The sequence below is a fragment of the Manihot esculenta genome, chromosome 12 (assembly GCF_001659605.2).
Source record: "Manihot esculenta cultivar AM560-2 chromosome 12, M.esculenta_v8, whole genome shotgun sequence".
Classification (NCBI taxonomy): Eukaryota; Viridiplantae; Streptophyta; class Magnoliopsida; order Malpighiales; family Euphorbiaceae; genus Manihot; species Manihot esculenta.
In genome coordinates this window covers 32,197,972-32,217,036 of record NC_035172.2, presented here as the reverse complement: position 1 = coordinate 32,217,036, position 19,065 = coordinate 32,197,972, and the positions used below count along the sequence as shown (strand labels likewise).

The 19,065-nt window shown below is 41.5% G+C and overlaps 1 protein-coding gene across 1 annotated transcript; it reads right to left on the bottom strand.

The window, feature by feature from the left end:
* Window positions 1-1,486: 1,486 nt before the first annotated feature.
* On the bottom strand, window positions 1,487-2,788 carry LOC110628676 (EPIDERMAL PATTERNING FACTOR-like protein 2). Its single transcript, XM_021775466.2, has 3 exons — window positions 2,041-2,788; window positions 1,915-1,949; window positions 1,487-1,817 (listed from the first exon to the last, which is right to left on the bottom strand). Exons 1-3 carry the CDS (start codon window positions 2,147-2,149, stop codon window positions 1,572-1,574), a joined length of 390 nt encoding a protein of 129 aa, XP_021631158.1. The 5' UTR covers window positions 2,150-2,788; the 3' UTR covers window positions 1,487-1,571.
* Between the last annotated feature and the right edge of the window lie 16,277 nt (window positions 2,789-19,065).

Below are 19,065 nucleotides of genomic sequence, written 5' to 3'. Positions count from 1 at the left end.
ATATAAAAGTAAAAAATATATTTATTTTTAAATAAATGATTATTTAGTTTTTATGAACGAAGAAATTTTTGATTTTAAAAAAAACAGTAAAGAAGTATTTTGACGTTTTAAAAAAATTATTATTTAACTTTTTTATTAATTATTTTACTATTTAATTTTTATAATTTTAAAAATTTATTATTTAATTACTCAAATTTTAAATTTTTTATAATATTTAACTGTTAATATTAAAAAATTAATTAATAGATTTTATAAATATTAAAAATATTTTAATATATTTTTTAAAATTAAAAAATTAATTAAAATTTTTTTCATATTATAAAAAATTAAGTAATAATTATCCTTATTTTTATCTGTGACGTCCCTTGTTAGAGTATCCAAGCAGGCTTATCCAACTCTGCTGGGAAGTTACTGCACCTCTTAAACATGCTTCACCATAAGTTACCCAAAACAGAAGACCTTGTGTTTGATTCTGGGCCTTACCCAGATTACCGTATTGTGGTTTCCTATGAAGACTACTCATCTACTAGGATTATATTTTAAAAGTAAATTACTATATTTTATAAAATTAAATTCCCTCATCTTTCTTACAAATATAAACATTGAAAGCCAAAATAAAATTACTGACTTTTTAACAGAATAATTTAGAAAATTTTTTATAACACAATTAAAAGTGATTTTTAACTGAAAATTAAGAATTGAGAGAATAGAATCTGAAATCTATTTACTCAGATATAATGTAAAATTAATTTATCATTTTTTAAATTACGAATTGATTTGGGTTTTTTCTAATCACTATGAGAAGTCTTGTCTACAAAGAAAGGTTGCATGAATTTTGTGGTAATAACACAAAAGAGGAAAAACCCATGTAACATCTCCTCACTTTTTGATGGTTACAATTCCTTAATTGACAAATTCAACTCCTAATCACACTCATCCTTTTCTCTCGTCTATCACTTCTATTTCCTGTTTCTCCATCAAAGGAGGATTCTGTGGGCCCTTTCTTGAGTGTTTACAGTTTATTAACTCAAAATGGAAGGATTGTTTCTCTAGACATATCCACACAGTACCAGCAGGTTCCTGAATTAACCAACTGACAGGCCCTGTAAGAACCTCAAAGCTTGCATGTTTATTATAATCAAGGGTATTGATCCACTGTAGACAGGCTTACAGCACCTTTTGAATCAGCATCTTCTGCTGATCTAAATCTTTGATGGAGTTAAATCTACAGTTCTGTTTGAATCAATCATCACCATTTGTGGGAAGTTTGAGAAACTGATAATTTTGTTATTTCAAGAATTCTGAGAACTAAACTCAAAACCTGGGAATTTGACAAGAGTAGGAACATCCTTGTCAATGAAGGGCTTACTGTCTGATCTTAAATTTTGGATAAAATTAGTAATTACTTGCTTTTCCATCTAAGATTTCTGGGTATGTGGTAGAAGGAACAAGATTCTGCCAATTTTCCAGTATTGCACAAGAGAAATGGAAGAAACAGAAGAAAAATCTTCATTCAATATCAATAATGTACATTCTTCAAAGGAAAAAAAAATGTCAACTTTAGCAGATAATCAAGGGTTGAAGATTAAATTTCCACACTTGCACTTCCAACTCATTGGCTTGTAATTGGACAAGTCATCCCCTCTTGCATAAGCAACGTTGGAGACTTTTGGGTAGTTTCCATTGCCATGATTTACTTGGGGATTTGTAGGCACCTGAATAGCTTCACAATGTCCACAAGAACTGCATCTTCGCTCGCATCTTGGAGGCCTTGAACCAATCTGAGATCTCATAATCATCTTCTCTTCATTTTCTGTCTAACCAAAGCAACACAATCCCTTATCAATTTTTCAAAAGAGATAACATTTAAGCTTTAATTTTCTCAGATAAAAAGGAAGAAAACCCAGTGCTCACCTGTGAAACTGTAGCAGATTTTGGATTAGCTCTGCCTGCAACACGGAAAGGCAAGTAAATTAGTTTAACTTCAAAAACTGCACAAATTGTCCTTTCAAAATAAAAATTTATCACCAACCCATTTACCTTCTGCCTTGAATCTCCCATGGGTTGAGCTTGAAATCAAGAGGAAGAGTAAGGAAATGGTAACATAACCAAGTCTTTGACACAAAAACAGATTGTGGCTGCAGCCCATTCTCAAAATAGTAAAATGGGAGCAAAATTCTTGTAGAGAAGAAGAAAAGGTGGAGAAAACATGGGAAGTCAAATTATATATAAGAAGATGATGAAGATATAGTGTGCCGTAATAGAAGAAGAAAAATCAGAAATTGAATGACACATTATTGCAAGAGGCTTTGTGTCTAACTCTCTCTGATTCTTGAGGTGATGGAACGGGGGAGGACAAAGAAAGATTAAAGAAAACGAAAGCCCAACAAGGCAAGAAGCTCAACCTTGGTTGTTGAGCCCCAAAACCCAAGTTAAAAAAAGAAGAAACATCAAGATCAAAGACAATAAAGACCAAAAACAGTGGAAAAAACACCACAAAATTCCATAACAGATATGAGAGAAAGGGACATTTGAACACAGCTGTGAATATTTTGGATTGTTGCTTTCATTCACTCATAAAAGCATGATGAAAAATATTTGAAATTTGGAATTGGGATTTCTTGCAAGAGGTGGAATTAGGGCATAGCAGCAAAGCCAGCTTATCACGGCAAATGGGTTGCTACAATGGAAGCAGAAGTGTGAGAAAGAAAGAAGAGGAGAGAGTGTCTGGTGGTTTTGAAGTCGTCCTCGTATCTCTCTTCAATCATGTCACTGTAATCACATGTGATACGCCCCTATCACTCTCATAATGGACCTTGGAATTTTACTAATATTTTTCTTTGTCGTTATTGAAAATCCTCAAACACCACAAATACGGGTACTTGTGCTTTTTCCTCTGCACATATATATATATATATCAACTCTGCATCTGCCCTCTGCTTCTCCTTCTTCTCCATGTTTATTTACCCTCCTCAAACTCCTTTCCTCTTTTCTTTTCTTTTTTTTTTCTTTGAAAAAAGTTTCCAACTACACTACTTTTTCATTTCTATATAAAAATTATTTATTTTTAAAATGTAAATTATTTATTTCATCTATTATAAAAATTTAAAAATCAATTGATTTATTAAAAAGCGTGTTTTCACTAAAAAGGTTAGATGTTTAAAAATTAAAGTCCAATTAACCTAAATAATCTAAATATTTTAATAAATTCATGTTTACATTTTAAATTTTAAATTTATCATTATTTTTTCTATCAATTCAAATTAATTTTGACTAAAATATAGAATTGCCACCTTGTTATTCTACTTGGCACTTTTATTATTTTTAATTTATATTTTTTACTTATTAGTTCAAATAATTTAAATGTTTAGTTTTTCAATTTTTTTAGTTCGTTGGAAATAAAATAATTTAAAAAATTCACATTTATATTCTAATTTTTAATATTAAATAGTTGCAAACCCAAAAAATCAATAATTGCATTCTTAATTAAGACATCGATAGATAAAAAAAAATTAAATTAATCAATGGTCTTTTTTACGGTAATAAAAGAATAGAACCTAAATTAATAAAAATAAAAATAAAAATAATAAATAAAAGAGATGTTAGTTCAGAGAATTAAACGGTTAGAAAGAGATATATAATTATTTTCTTTTCCAAACTAATCTCATATACTTATTACTTTTTTTTATTATTGTTCTATTTATTTATATTCTATCATTTCTGTTGTAACTAAAGCCATGAAGAAAGCTGCTGACTAATTTGATTTTAGTGGTTGATTATTTATGTGTTTTGATCTTCAAAATTTGAATATTAAAATATAAATATAAATTTATGAAAAGGTTTAATTTCTTTTGTTCGATAGATAAAAAGATTGGAATATAAATATGAAGTTATAAAAAAATTTTAATTATTTTATCTAAAAAATACAAAATATAATTAATTAAAAATAATAAAAAAGTCACATGGGATGATATGTGACATTTTTAGATCATGATAAAAATTGATTTATTCTTATGGATAAAATAAGATTTGGTTTAATTATTTAAAATTTAAAATTTAAAATATAAACGCGAATTGAGTATAATATTTAGATTATTTAAGTTAATAGGTCAAAATTAAAATGGCATCTTTGCATATTTATATTTTAGACTAAGTATTTTCTGATATTTAGGTATTTAAAAAATTTAATTAATAAAAGATATTTTTTTATAAAAAGTATTAAACTATTTTAAAAAAATAACTTATTTTTTTATAAAAAAACTCATATTTCATATATTGAGGATCTTATTAAGATTTTCATATATAAATATATTAATATATTTTATTTTTAAAATTAAAATTAAATACTAGAAAATATATTATTTTGATAAAAAATATTTTTTGCAAGTCGTTTTCGGTAAACAAACATAGTCTAATATTTTTCTTTCTTCTTCTCTAAACAACAGAGTTATGGAGTTGGCTGCAAAACTAAGAGAAGCAGCATTATACTGAAGACGCACAAAGCAGAAAACTGTCGCCTGTAATCCTTGGTTAAAGAAACATCCAGGAAGGTCTTGAATAGCCAGCAGAAAAGAGTTCCCTTTGACACCTGATATGACTGTTTTTGGAGTATTCTTGCCAAAATTCTTGCTTTTGCTTATAATAAAGCTGCCTCCCTGCAGGCTAGCCCTTCGTGAGCCGGTGATTCTGCTAATCCAGCATATATATAGTCTGTAACTCCACCCCAATGATAATCCGTTTGAGTTTCTTGGTATAGCAGCAATTGCTCCCATTTTGCCAAGGTAAAGCAGGATTAACATTTTCAATCACAAACCACCCATCAATTAAAATAAATAATATTCATGGCAGCTTCGTCGTCCTCATCAGCTCAGCTTTGTCATGTCCCATCTCAAATCCATCATCAGCTAGCCACCTGAGGTCGTCTATAATTTATAAATTAGTATCATCACCAAGTGATTTAGCGCTCAAGGGCTTATATTCAATTTCTTTTCTCTTTCTTACTTTCTTTTTCTTTTCCTTGGAAGCAACACCATTTCTGGCCCAGATAACACACAGATATCCGTAAAGAAGCAAAGAAAAATGAATAATATGCTATAAACTTGTTATAAGCCAAAATATCATTTTGGTCGAGTTGGCGGCCAGCAGCCTAAGTAGTTGCAGGATCTGCAGAATCTGGGGATTATAAGTTCAGGAAAAAAAAGTGGATAATATAGAAAACATTAACATATTAACAGAAATCAAACAGAGAAATATGGTGGAAGAAGGGTAGGGGTGGTTTGCATTATAACAGATGTCAAAACTGTAGATGCATTGTGCTATACTAATTATACCTGGAGGGGATTAGAGGGTCAAAAGTACGTCAGACTTTCAGAATGATGCAGCCAAAAATGAAACCCCAAGAATTTTCATAGACCTTTAGATGAAGACAATAGAAGACTACTTGGACATGGAAACTGCACTTATTTCTAAGTTAATTTGATTTTTCCAAGTTTTCAAAATGTTATGTAAAATATAAAGTCGTGAAACAAGAAGTGATCAATTAGTATAATTTTCTTTAGTTAGCCTCCAGAAAAATCGATGAAATCTCTTGTAAACTTAGCATTTTATATGCACTGGCTTAATGAAAAGCCCATGTTTGGTCAATCCACTTGAGTGTTGGTGTCTCTTCTGTCTTCTAAAGCAATGACTGGTGACAATAAATTAAGAGCATTGATGAAGAATCACAATTTCAACAGACTTGACTGACATGAAGACAACCAATATTGCAACGTCCTAAATCCTCAAAGAATCAATGGTAAAATCTTGCACTGATCTCATTTATTCACACGAACATCGTTCATCTTAAATCCACAATCTTAGCACCTCACAACTTTTTAACTGCTGTTTCTCCAATCACAGCATATATACTTGCATACAAGTAAGAAATAATTTCAGATAACTACTTGAATACCAAACCTTTGCTCATATTTGGAATCAGTTAGGATAATATAAAATGAACTTATCAAGCTAAGGCAATCTATTTTTGTCTTTAAGCTATATGTTTTGATGCCAACTTCTTCTGAATGAGGCAGGAGGGTGTGCGGCTGCGCTCATAGATCTATTGAGAGTCTATAATATTTTATTCAGACTTGATGTTCTTAGATCCAGTGAAGGGTAGGCTCAAGGTGTATTTTGATAAGTTTAGTTTGATTTGTTTCTCCCTTGCTTCCTTTATCCCTTTTTTCTTTTGTCTTCTAGTAATATGTAACCACTGTCCTGCGTTTGTACCCTCCTGCTATAGTCACGCTAGCTGTATGTATGGACATATTGTATCCTTTTCCATCATCAGGCGGCCATTTAATTCCAACCGGTGCTATGTGGACACGATCTCGGACGTTATGAAATTTGTTGTCTTACAGGGCCAGAGGGATAAATAGGGTTAGGCCTCCCGTGTATAGGTTTGAGTCTAGTTTGGCTCGTCAAAGCGAGTTCCGGCCTTACACGTGAGACAAGTCTAACTATTGGGTCTTAATAGAGTTAAGGCTTGGCCTTTCCAGTATAGGCTCGACTTGAGTCGCGGTGTCCAGGGCCCAGTTATCATAAAGTGCTCATTTATTATTTCATAATTAATGAGTGGCTAAATCTCGAAGTCTCAATTATTACTGCGCGACTTTAGGAGAGTTCTTGTAAAAACTTTCCATTTACCCATTTCAAACTTACGCTTTCGATTTTACTTGCTTCTCTGCCTTTTGTGATACTTCTGCTATCTTGCCATTTCTCTCTCTTGTAATTCCTGCCTTTTTTATCTCAGGTATGTCCTACTCTTCTCATGGATTCTGCTAGAATTTCTGATGTAGTGGGTCTGGTATCATCTATCACCCCTTTTTTTTTCTCATTATTTTTTCGATGACTATTCTAACACCATCATCTATAGGATTAGGGCACCCATACCTAATAAGAGGATTGTTCTCCCCTATCCACCGCCCACGAGTCTGATAGACGCCCAACAAGAGTGCAACCTAGTCTTTTTTGTTAAACAGCGCAATTTCGGGCTGACCTTCCCTATTACCCCTTTTTTCATTGAGGTCTTTCATCACTTTAAGGTGACTCGTTGGATGTTATCCCCTAATTCCATCTTGTTCATGTGCTGTTTCGAGTCTATTTGCCTGTATTGGGATTTTGTCTTTATTGAGCTATTCTGCACCTTTTTTCGACTCGTTAGGTCTACCCATGAGTTCTATTATTTTAGTCCCGAAGCTGGATTGTCTATATTTGTTGGATATAAGGACTCAATAAAAGGCTGGGTTGAGGATTTCGTCGTTGTTGAGCTAAAAGAGAGCTCGGTGATCAAATGGTATGTCGACCTCACCTGGGAGGAGGTCCCCTAGGGCTGTAATGACTTTTCTAGGTTAAGCCTAGTGGACCAAGTTTGCCTTCTCCGATTGACCTCTATAAAAAAGAAGTATGACATCGAGAAATGCATGTTTATGTCCAAACTACGGGACTGCCGAGAAGCTAGTATTCTTTTCTGGTTTTCTTTCTTTTTATGTTTTTCTTTTTGTTGTTCCAAGCTCTAACTGAATTGTTATTTTCTTTCTAGCTTCTACGATATCAACGGACACCATCAAGCTCCCCAAGAATTTCATCTTGTCCCGGGAGAGCATGAAGGTGACTCTGGCCGCTTTTAAGGCTAATAAGATTGTAGCCGATGTGTCTCGGGAGGTCTTCCAGGCCTCGAACCCCGCTTATGTAGCTCGTTGCTCTACCCCTATCCTTGCGCCTTCTCTGGTTTTGGTGCCCGCGGTGGAGGGCTCTTGCTCCACTGCCTCAAGAACGTTGGTCTATTGTAAAGCACTGGCTTCTACCAAGACCCGTCATGCTCCCAAGGAAACTCCTAAAGAGCCCATCACGCTCAGCGAGTCAGCTAGGAGTAGCTTGGAATAGGGCACCAGGACTGCTCCCCTGGATGTCCCACCTATATAGGCCATGGGAGTTGTCATGATCGGAGGCGAGGCTGCCAAATGAGCTCGAACTTTCGAACCTACGATCGAGGCAGGGCTACTAAGTGCGCTCGGACCTTAGGACCTATCGAGGCAATCCCTTCTCTCCCTATCGATAAAGGCAAAAAGGCAGTGGAGCACCTGTCATCTGCCCTAGACAACGAGTTATTGAATGTTGCCAAGATGACTGTTGAGTCCATGCCGGCCTCTGCAGCCAGGATGCTATGCAAGAGAATATTTGGAGGGGGGGATCCTGGATGCTTCTGATCCCTGCTTCTTGGCCCTTGTCAACCATCTGGCGTGCTCCATCAAGCAATAGGCGGTCTTTAGCTCGTGCTCCCTGGTGCACCTTAGGAATAGTTTGAGGGAGATGTTTCTCAGGGTAAGCTATCTGGCCTCTTGAGAGTATTTTTAATCTTTTAGCTTTCTTAACCTCGCTTTTGTTTTTTTGTGGCAGGCATTTGGCATGTTCATGGAAATCGATGCCTAAAATCGATCCTTCCAGAGTTCGATGGAACAACGTATCGCTGAGGAACATTGAGACGAGAATATAATTGCCACTGGTGAGGCCCGTAAGCACATTATCGAGTTCCAAGGGCAAATCGAGGACCTCACCAAGTAGTTGGGGGAGATGAGGGAGGAGGTCACTAGGGCTTTCCAACGAGCTTTTGCAGTGGAGTCTCAGTGAGATGAAGCCGTTGCATAACTGTCTGCCTTGGAGGAGATCCGCCATCAATGCGATGAGGCTGGGGCCCAGGCCGACGAGACTTTGTCTCGTGCCACTGTCCTCCAGCAAGAGTTCAATAAATATATTGAAGAGCTGAAGGGCATGACTTCGCCAACGGAGGAGTCCCAACTTTAGTAACAATAACTCTGCTAAGAGGTTTCTGCCCTAGAGGAGAGGTGCACTTCATTGTTGAAGGATGCCGAGCTATAGAGGACAAGGTCCGACAAGCCTGTGCGGAGCAGTTGCAGGAGTACCGGGACTCTTCATTGTTGAAGGAGAAAATCCAGCAGGCCTGTGAAGCGTGACTAGAGGAGTATAAGTCCTCAATAGAGCTAAAGGAGAGGGTATACAAAGAGGCCTTTTACATGTTCGCTTTAGGCTTCAAACAGGGCCTTAAAGCAGCTCGGGATGCTCCCTCCGCTCTATTGGTTGACCTACGAGCCCCTAAACTCAACTCTGATGGTGAGACGGTCCGCTACGGAGAGGATGATAACCCCTTGCCTAAGAACCCTCCTCCTTTGCACTCTGGATTGCAGAGGGAAGATTCTATAAATAATAACCCTGTAAACGACCTAGCTAGTTCTGTTGCCCCTTCCTCTGTTGCTTCTGTAACCCACTCTAATGTCTAGTTGAATTAATAAAATTTTAAGTTTTTCTGTTATTCTTCATTTGTTTATTTTTCTTTTCTCTGTCTATTTAAATTTTATTTATATTCCTATACTTAGATTATTTTTATATGTATTGTCAACGAGTTGTGCCGAGCTAGTTACTCATCTGACATTTTGCTTGTAAAGTATCTAACTTATTATGTTTTGTACTTTGTTTATTGAATGTCTTAATGTCTCACTCCTTCTGTTCCCTTGGAGCCTTTAGTTGGTTGGACTTTTGTTTGTTATTATCTCTAGTTTTTCCCCCAAATTGTACTTTTTACTTGTATTTTGGCATTCGTGAATTTATTTTAGAGTTAGTAATAGGCCTTAATTTGACTTTTATTGTAATACCCGGCTAGACTCCGGTATCGGAATTCCTACCGTCCGGTGGAATCTCGGATGTCGGAGACCTCTAGAAGGGTAAAATCATGTTTTCATGAAATGTTTTAATGTTTTTGATGATTTTAAGTAAAGAGGAAATGAGTTTTTGAATAAAAACACCCTTGGAGGAAAACTCAGGTTCGGCCGCCGAAACTCAAAGTTCGGCCGCCGAAACTCAAAGTTCGGCCGCCGAACATGCATGTATTTCGGGTGAGCCTTAGGCCCCCGAAGGCATAGGTGAGGGAAGTCCAGGTTCGGCCGCCGAACATGGCATGCATGCGGAGGCACGTTCGGCCCCCGAACGTGGCCTGGCCAGCCACTATAAAAGGGTCCCTTAGCCGAAAACGGGCGAGTTTTTCTCCCCATTGTTGGCCAAGGTGAGCTCTCCGCCGTTCCTCACCAATCTTTGAACTTTTCCTTCAAATCTTTCACGATTTTCACAAGTTTTCATCTTGTTTTTAAGATTTTCAAGTTTTGAGCAAGTTTTGGAGCTTTGAGGTTCAAGAACTCAAATCTCTCCCATCTCCGAGTTTAGGTCGTCTCTCTCTCGATCTTCAAGAGGTAAGAGCCGATCTTAAGCTCATTTCATGTTTTAAGTAAGTTTTATGTAAGATCTTTGGGGTAGAATGCATGTTTAGCTTAAGGTTAGGTTTATGAGCTTATGTTGTGTTTTTTAGCAATGTGTTGTTGTTGTGTGTTGTAGTTGGGGTTTTAGGTAGTTTGAAGCCCCTAGGAGCCAATGTATGCATATTTGCATGATTTGAATGAGTTATATGCATGTTGGAATGGGAAGGAGAAGTTTTTGCGCAAAGGGAACCAAGTTTCTGCCCTTTGGCAGAAACCAGGTTCGGCAGCCGAAGGACTTTCGGCCGCCGAACATGGCTGGGGAGGCAGGCCTTTCGGCTGCCGAAGTTGCCCTCGAAAAGAGACTTTCGTCTCTGTCTGGGACTTTCGGTTGCCGAAGGTGCCGCCGAACCTGCCTGGGTTTCGGCTCTGGAGGGACTTTCGGCCGCCGAAGGTGCCGCCGAACCCGCCCTGTTCAGCCTTCCTTTGCATTTTTTTGCATGATTGTTTAAGGTGTTTTAGGGGGTTTTTGGGGGATGTTTTTAGAGTTATGTTCTAGTTGTTTGGTCCCTCATTTGAGTCCACCTGTGTAGGTTCGGACCCGAGGAACCGAGCACCCCAGCAGTGAGTCAGCTGCTTCAGTCATTGTCAGAGCTAGCCAAGAGGTGAGTAGAATAAACCTTTACGATTTAAAGCAAATAAATTATAAAAGTTTTGAGCATGTTCATGCATCATGAATGCCATGTGATGAAATAGGTTGTTGCATTAGAATCCACGAATATGTTGCATTGCATTTATGATGTTGATGTGGATTGGTTATTGGATGACCCTTTAGTCCTCATATGATATGATGATGTTACGGCATGATATAGTATGGAAGTCCAGGTTGTACCCATTCTACGTCCCTGGCACATTGGTATGTTATGATATGTTATGTTAAGAGAAAGACCGGTTGTACCCATTCTACGTCCCGACACTTTGGAATGTAGAGGACTATTGGTGACAATACCATCCGAGATGTGATTTGTTGTGATGTGTTGCATTACATGATGACATGGGATTTTAAATGTGGTTTTCTATTATTCTGCTCACTGGGCTCTAGTAGCTCACCCCTTTCCCTAATCCCCCAGGATTGCAGGTACGGGCTAGACAGAGAAGTCAAGAAGAGTAAAGTCATATGTTTGTAATAGATAGAAAGTGGACATGATAAATTTGTAAGATGATGTAAAATTGAATAGTTATGTTATGTATAATGATATTGAGGTTTAGAAGTGTGCTTGACCATAGTTTATTGTAATCCCTTGTTGATACATGATCTTAATGTCTATTGATGATTATGTTTAACCAACTCAACTTATGATGTATCGCCCATTGGGGCATTGTTAAGATCCCACAGAGGGGTCGATGTATATAGTTATGTTTATGTTCAGTGCATGCACAGGTTGAGTTGGTGTATGAGAGAATGAATGAAAGAAAAGTTTTAATTTTTATGTATGATTGTTGATCATGTATGGGATTAAACAGGATGACAGGTTGCATGTCAGGCTTGCTACGGGTCCCGGCGGCCTTAAGCCGATCTGGATCCTAGCGCCGGTAGCGGTCCGGTTTTCGGGTCGTTACAGAATGGTATCAGAGCCCTAGGTTCATATGATCAGACTTAGAGTGTCGGGCTCATAGATGTTATAGAAGGTCAAGCACAATAGGAAGGTCATGTCCACTAGGATAGGATGTGGAGTCCTGTCTTGCATGATGATGTGAAATGCCATGATTATATGCATGTGCATTAATGATATGATATGTATGTGATGAGGGTTCATGTGTGTCCACATGAACCATATGATGCTAATGTTTGCTTGTTATGTGCTGCCTTTCAGAAAACAGGATGAGGGGAACTCATCGATCAGCAAGATTGACTGGAGTACCACCTGAGGATGAGGGCACGAGCGCCCGTCCTCCTACATTGCCTAGGGCAATGTCTAGTAGGTCTAACAGAGAAAGAGCAGTAAGAGACCCTAGAAGGTCTCTGGATCTGGGTAGGAGCAGATCAGGAGGGAAACAGTTCAGGGAGGAATGTCAGAAGACATGGGGGATGATATGGATATAGAGCAGAGGAGGGATGGCAGTTTGGGAGTTAGCATGTCAGAAGAGGGAATGGGAGAGTCCCAAGGAGGCACTCAGGCCTCGGGATTTGTTCAGCCACCCCACTACCCACACTTCTCACAAAATCCCGGGTATTCGATGGGAGGTACATCGAATTACCTTAGCTTCACCCCTTATCCCACACAGATGCCATACCCACCCTACTACCCACCATATCCACAATACCCAATGTATCCACCCCCACCTTACTATCCAAATCCAGCAAACCCTACATCAGAAAATGTTACACCACCTCCACCACCTACAGAACCAGCAGCCCCAGCTACCTGACCTTCTAGAACTAGCTCAGCCAGTGGGAGTAAGGTCAAGATGACCGACTACATGAAATTGGGTGCTCCTCAGTATGAAAAAGGGGATGACCCATTTGTGTATCTTGAAAGGGTTAAGGTGATCACAGATGAGATTGGGGCTGATGACAGTAGAGCCATTCAGATGGCTGGGTTCACTCTTAAGTGCAAGAAGGCACGAGAGTAGTTCAAGAATTATGTGAACCCCAGAGTAGACAGCATGTCTTGGGAGGAGTTTGCAAACGAGTTTGCAGGATGGGCTTTCCCAGATAGTTCAAGGGAGCTGAAGATGATAGAGTTTGAGCAGTTGAGGCAGACCGATGATATGAGTGTAGAGGAGTTCACAGACAGATTCTTAGAGCTGTTGCCATTTGCAGGGCAAAACCTTGACACGGACCAGAAAAGGTCAAGGAGGTATATCATGAAACTCCACTCCAGATATTCCTCCTTGATCCAGTCAGCAGATAGGGAGAGCTTCCATGCCATAGTGGATATGGCCCGGAAAATGGAGGCCAGTGCCATCGTTCAGGGGACAGTTAAGCAGTCAGTGGCACAGCCTTCTGGTTCCAAGACCCCAGGCTCTTCTTCTCTGAGTGCAGCAGCTTCAGGTAGCAAAAAGTGGAGTAACACCACTAGGAAGCCTAAGAAGAACAAGTTTTGGAACAAGGTCAAGTCCAGTCTGGGACTAGGGAGTGGCTCGAGCTCTGGTGCGGATAATGCAGTTTGTGCAAAGTGTGGTAGGCCACACAGGGGAGTTTGCCGGGCTGGGACAGCAGCCTGTTTCAGATGCGGGCAAGAGGGACACATGGCTCGGGAGTGTCCTAGGGCAGCTTTTGGAGCACAGTCTCAGCAGACGGCTTCAGGTAGTGTAGCGCAGCCAGCAGCTCCAGCCACGACTCAGGCCAGTGGCAGAGGCAGAAGGAGAGGGGCAGCCTCTTCTTCAACGGGTTTCAGAGGTGAAGGTCCATCAGCTCCAGCACGGATCTTCACAATGACTCAGCAGGAGGCAGATGCATCTAACACCGTGGTGGTAGGTAATTTAGTCATTGGTTGTTCAGATGTGTATGCCTTGATGGACCCTGGTGCATCTCATTCTTTTATTGCTCCGAGAGCCATCCAGAGGTTGGGGTTGATGATCTCTGAGTTAGAGTGTCCTCTCTGGGTCAGTGGACCCAAGTGTGATCCATCAGTGGCAGAGTCAGTCTGCCAGTGCAGTCCAGTCTTTGTTGAGGGAAGATGCCTTTCCGCCGACCTTGTGGTTCTAGACTTGACAGATTTTGACGTCATTCTAGGGATGGACTGGTTATCTACCCATGGTGCTACCTTGGACTGCAGGGACAAGGTAGTCAGGTTCAGAGGTCAGGATGGATCAGAGGTTGTCTTCAGGGGAGACAGGAGGGGTACACTCTGTCTGATATCAGCTCTTCAGGCTCGTAGGTTGCTTAGGAAGGGATGTCAGGGGTATTTGGCTCATGTGAGAGAGCTTAGCAGTCAGGTTAGAGAGCCCGCCTCGGTGCCAGTGGTTAGAGAGTTTCTAGACGTCTTCCCAGACGAGCTGTCAGGTTTACCACCTGCTAGGGAGATAGAGTTCGAGATAGAACTGATGCCTGGAACCCGACCGATCTCTATCCCTCCCTACAGGATGGCTCTAGCTGAGTTGAAAGAATTGAAAGAACAGTTGCAAGAGCTGGTAGAAAAGGGCTTCATCCGACCGAGCACCTCACCTTGGGGTGCACCAGTTTTGTTTGTGAGAAAGAAGGGTGGATCCCTTAGGCTTTGTATCGACTACAGGCAGTTGAACAAAGTCACTACCAAGAATAAGTACCCGTTGCCTAGGATCGACGATCTATTTGACCAGCTAGCCGGAGCAGGTTGTTTCTCCTAAATAGATCTGAGATCGGGGTACCATCAGCTAAGGATAAGGGAAGAAGATGTGCCAAAGACAACCTTCAGGACCAGATATGGGCATTTTGAGTTCCTTGTAATGCCGTTCGGGTTAACCAACGCCCCTGCAGCATTCATGGATCTCATGAACATAGTGTTTAGTCAATACCTGGATCACTTTGTTATTGTCTTTATAGATGATATCTTGGTGTATTCCAGGAATGCAGAGGAGCATGCCCATCATCTGCGGTTGGTTTTGCAGACCTTGAGGGAACAGGGCTTGTATGCCAAGTTCTCTAAGTGTAAGTTCTGGTTGAAGAGCATTTCATTCTTGGGGCATGTGGTGTCAGAAAATGGGATAGAAGTGGACCCCAAGAAGACAGAAACTGTGGCTAACTGGCCTAGACCCACTTCAGTGACAGAAATTAGGAGTTTCTTGGGTTTGGCAGGTTACTACAGGAGGTTCGTCCAGGACTTCTCAAAAGTTGCAGCTCCTCTGACCAGGTTGACCAGGAAGAATCAGAAGTTTGTGTGGACCGACCAGTGCGAAGAGAGTTTTGAAGAGCTTAAGAAGAGGTTGACTTCAGCACCAGTTTTAGCTCTGCCATCTAGTGATGAGGACTTTACAGTCTTTTGTGATACGTCCCGTGTGGGACTGGGTTGTGTACTAATGCAGAATGAGAGGGTGATTGCTTATGCTTCTAGGCAGCTGAAGAAGCATGAGTTGAATTACCCCACACATGACCTTGAGATGGCAGCAGTAATCTTTGCACTCAAGATGTGGAGGCACTACCTCTATGGGGTAAAATGTGAGATCTTCATAGATCATAAAAGCCTGCAGTACATCCTGAGTCAAAGAGATTTGAACTTGAGACAGAGAAGGTGGGTAGAGCTGCTGAGTGACTATGATTGCAAGATTCAGTACCATCCGGGTAAGGCGAATGTCGTGGAAGACGCCCTAAGCCGAAAGTCACTAGGCAGTCTATCCCACATTACGGTAGAGAGGAGACCAGTGGTGAAGGAGTTTTACAAGCTCATTGATGAAGGTCTACAGTTGGAGTTGTCTGGTACAGGTGCTTTAGTGGCCCAGATGAGAGTGACACCTGTGTTTCTGGAGCAGGTGGCTCAGAAACAGCATGAGGACCCAGAGTTAGTGAAGATTGCCAGGACTGTTCAGTCAGGCAAGGACAGTGAGTTCAGATTTGACTGTAACAGCCCGGCCTTCCTCCGAGACCGGCACTGCTACCACCCACAGCCCGTGACCTCCTTCGGGCCCCGCCACTGTGAGCAGCTCTTAACATCCCCTCACCCTCACGGGATCCGGGCAGGATTTGTCCCTCGGGAGAGCACCTACGGCCCATCTTACCCCAAGTGGATTTGGCCCAAATTTCCCTTTGGAAATTAGGTCGCCTCCCCCACTGCTCGAACCCTTGACCTCCCACTTTAAGGGAATAGTCTGGCGAGAGTGAGTACCAATTGTTCCACTACAATTGGTACTCACTCTCGCCAGACTATTCCCTTAAAGTGGGAGGTCAAGGGTTCGAGCAGTGGGGGAGGCGACCTAATTTCCAAAGGGAAATTTGGGCCAAATCCACTTGGGGTAAGATGGGTCGTAGGTGCTCTTCCGAGGGACAAATCCTGCCCGGATCCCGTGAGGGTGAGGGGATGTTAAGAGCTGCTCACAGTGGCGGGGCCCGAAGGAGGTCACGGGCTGTGGGTGGTAGCAGTGCCGGTCTCGGAGGAAGGCCGGGCTGTTACATAAAAAGGCGAACAATTGGTACTCACTCTCACCAGACTATTCCCTTAAAGTGGGAGGTCAAGGGTTCGAGCAGTGGGGGAGGCGACCTAATTTCCTAAGGGAAATTTGGGCCAAATCCACTTGGGGAAGGATGCGTTTGACGAGAACCCAAAGGGACAAATCCTGCCTGGAACCCGTGAGGGTGAAGGGATGTTAAGAGCTGTTCACGGGCCGGGGCGAGCCCTGGGCGTGAACGGTAACAGTGCCGTGCGAAAAGGGCCGGGCTGTTACATTGACAGTAAGGGGATCCTCCGCTATGGGAGCAGACTTTGTGTACCAGATGACATAGGGCTAAAAGGAGACATTATGAGGGAGGCTCATAATGCAAGGTACAACGTTCGCCCCGGAGCCACCAAGATGTATCAAGATTTGAAGAAAGTTTATTGGTGGCCAGCGATGAAGAAAGAAGTGGCACAGTTTGTGTCAGCCTGCGAAGTGTGTCAGAGGGTGAAGCTGGAATATCAGAAGCCGGCTGGAATGCTTAACCCGCTACCTATTCCAGAGTGGAAATGGGAGAATATAGCTATGGACTTCGTAGTGGGGTTACCGGCGACGTCCAACAGATTGGACTCCATATGGGTGATTGTGGACAGACTCACCAAATCTGCTCACTTCATCCCTGTTAGGAGTGGCTACTCTGTGGACAAGTTGGCGCAGGTGTATGTAGAAGAGATCGTCAGGCTGCATGGGGTTCCTGTTTCAATAGTGTCGGATAGAGGGCCCCAGTTCACCTCCAGGTTTTGGCGGAGTCTGCAGAATGCCATGGGTACTAGGTTAGATTTCAGTACTGCCTTCCACCCCCAGACGGACGGACAGTCCGAAAGGACCATCCAGACTATCGAGGATATGCTTAGAATGTGTGTGCTGGACTTTGGCGGTTCTTGGAGGCAGCATCTACCTTTGGTGGAGTTTGCCTATAATAACAGCCATCATGCTAGCATCGGGATGGCTCCATATGAAGCTTTATACGAAAGGAAGTGCAGGTCACCTGTTTGCTGGGAGGAAGTTGGAGAGAAGGCCTTGGCAGGGCCTGAGCTAGTAGAGATTACCAGCAGGGTGGTACCCATAATCAGAGAGAGAATCAAGACTGCTGCAAGCAGACAGAAGAGTTATGCAGACGTCCGTAGAAGACAGGTAGAGTTTCAGGAGGGGGATCTGGTATTGCTCAAGGTGTCTCCAATGAAAGGAGTGGTTCGCTTTGGGAAGAAGGGTAAACTAGCCCCACGATACATCGGACCCTTTGAAGTCTTGCAGAAGATTGGGAATGTGTCATACAAGCTAGATTTGCCTGCTTCAATGGAAAGAATCCATCCGGTTTTCCATGTTTCAATGTTGAGGAAATTTGTGTCAGATCCGGGCAAGGTTCTTAGTGAGCCTGATGTGGAGATCCAAGAGGATCTCACCTATGTTGAGCAGCCAGTACGGATCATAGACACCCAGATCAGAAAGCTGAGAAACAAGGAAATCCCGATGGTGAAAGTCCTGTGGAACCACCACAATATGGAAGAGTGCACTTGGGAGACACGGGAGTCGATGCTCCGGCAATATCCTTATCTTTTCTAAGGTTAGTTATTTGTGAGTTTTATGTGCTTTGTATGTATGATATGTGTATGCCATGCTATGTGCTAGTTGAGGAACATTCGGGGATGAATGTTCTTAATGGGGGGAGAATGTAATACCTGGCTAGACTCCGGTATCGGAATTCTTACCGTCCGGTGGAATCTCGGATGTCGGAGACCTCTAGAAGGGTAAAATCATGTTTTCATGAAATGTTTTAATGTTTTTGATGATTTTAAGTAAAGAGGAAATGAGTTTTTGAATAAAAACACCCTTGGAGGAAAACTCAGGTTCGGCCGCCGAAACTCAAAGTTTGGCCGCCGAACATGCATGCATTTTGGGTGAGCCTTAGGCCCCCGAAGGCATAGGTGAGGGAAGTCCAGGTTCAGCCGCCGAACATGGCATGCATGCGGAGGCACGTTCGGCCCCCGAACGTGGCATGGCCAGCCACTATAAAAGGGTCCCTTAGCCGAAAACGGGCGAGTTTTTCTCCCCATTGTCGGCCAAGGTGAGCTCTCCGCCGTTCCTCACCAATCTTTGAACTTTTCCTTCAAATCTTTCACGATTTTCACAAGTTTTCATCTTGTTTTGAAGATTTTCAAGTTTTGAGCAAGTTTTGGAGCTTTGAGGTTCAAGAACTCAAATCTCTCGCATCTCCGAGTTTAGGTCGTCTCTCTCTCGATCTTCAAGAGGTAAGAGCCGATCTTAAGCTCATTTCATGTTTTAAGTAAGTTTTATGTAAGTTCTTTGGGGTAGAATGCATGTTTAGCTTAAGGTTAGGTTTATGAGCTTATGTTGTGTTTTTAAGTAATGTGTTGTTGTTGTGTGTTGTAGTTGGGGTTTTAGGTAGTTTGAAGCCCCTAGGAGCCAATGTATGCATATTTGCATGATTTGAATGAGTTATATGCATGTTGGAATGGGAAGGAGAAGTTTTTGCGCAAAGGGAACCAAGTTTCTGCCTTTTGGCAGAAACCAGGTTCGGCAGCCGAAGGACTTTCGGCCGCCGAACATGGCTGGGGAGGCAGGCCTTTCGGCTGCCGAAGTTGCCCCCGAAAAGAGACTTTCGTCTCTGTCTGGG

Bases quoted from the DNA above. Each gene is read 5' to 3' on its own strand.
- LOC110628676 (XM_021775466.2), bottom strand. From the start codon at position 2,149: ATGGGCTGCAGCCACAATCTGTTTTTGTGTCAAAGACTTGGTTATGTT. The intron at 1,950-2,040 runs GTAAATGGGTTG...TCCGTGTTGCAG, and splicing joins TGGGAGATTCAAGGCAGAAG to GCAGAGCTAATCCAAAATCT. The intron at 1,818-1,914 runs GTGAGCACTGGG...TGCTTTGGTTAG, and splicing joins AATCTGCTACAGTTTCACAG to ACAGAAAATGAAGAGAAGAT.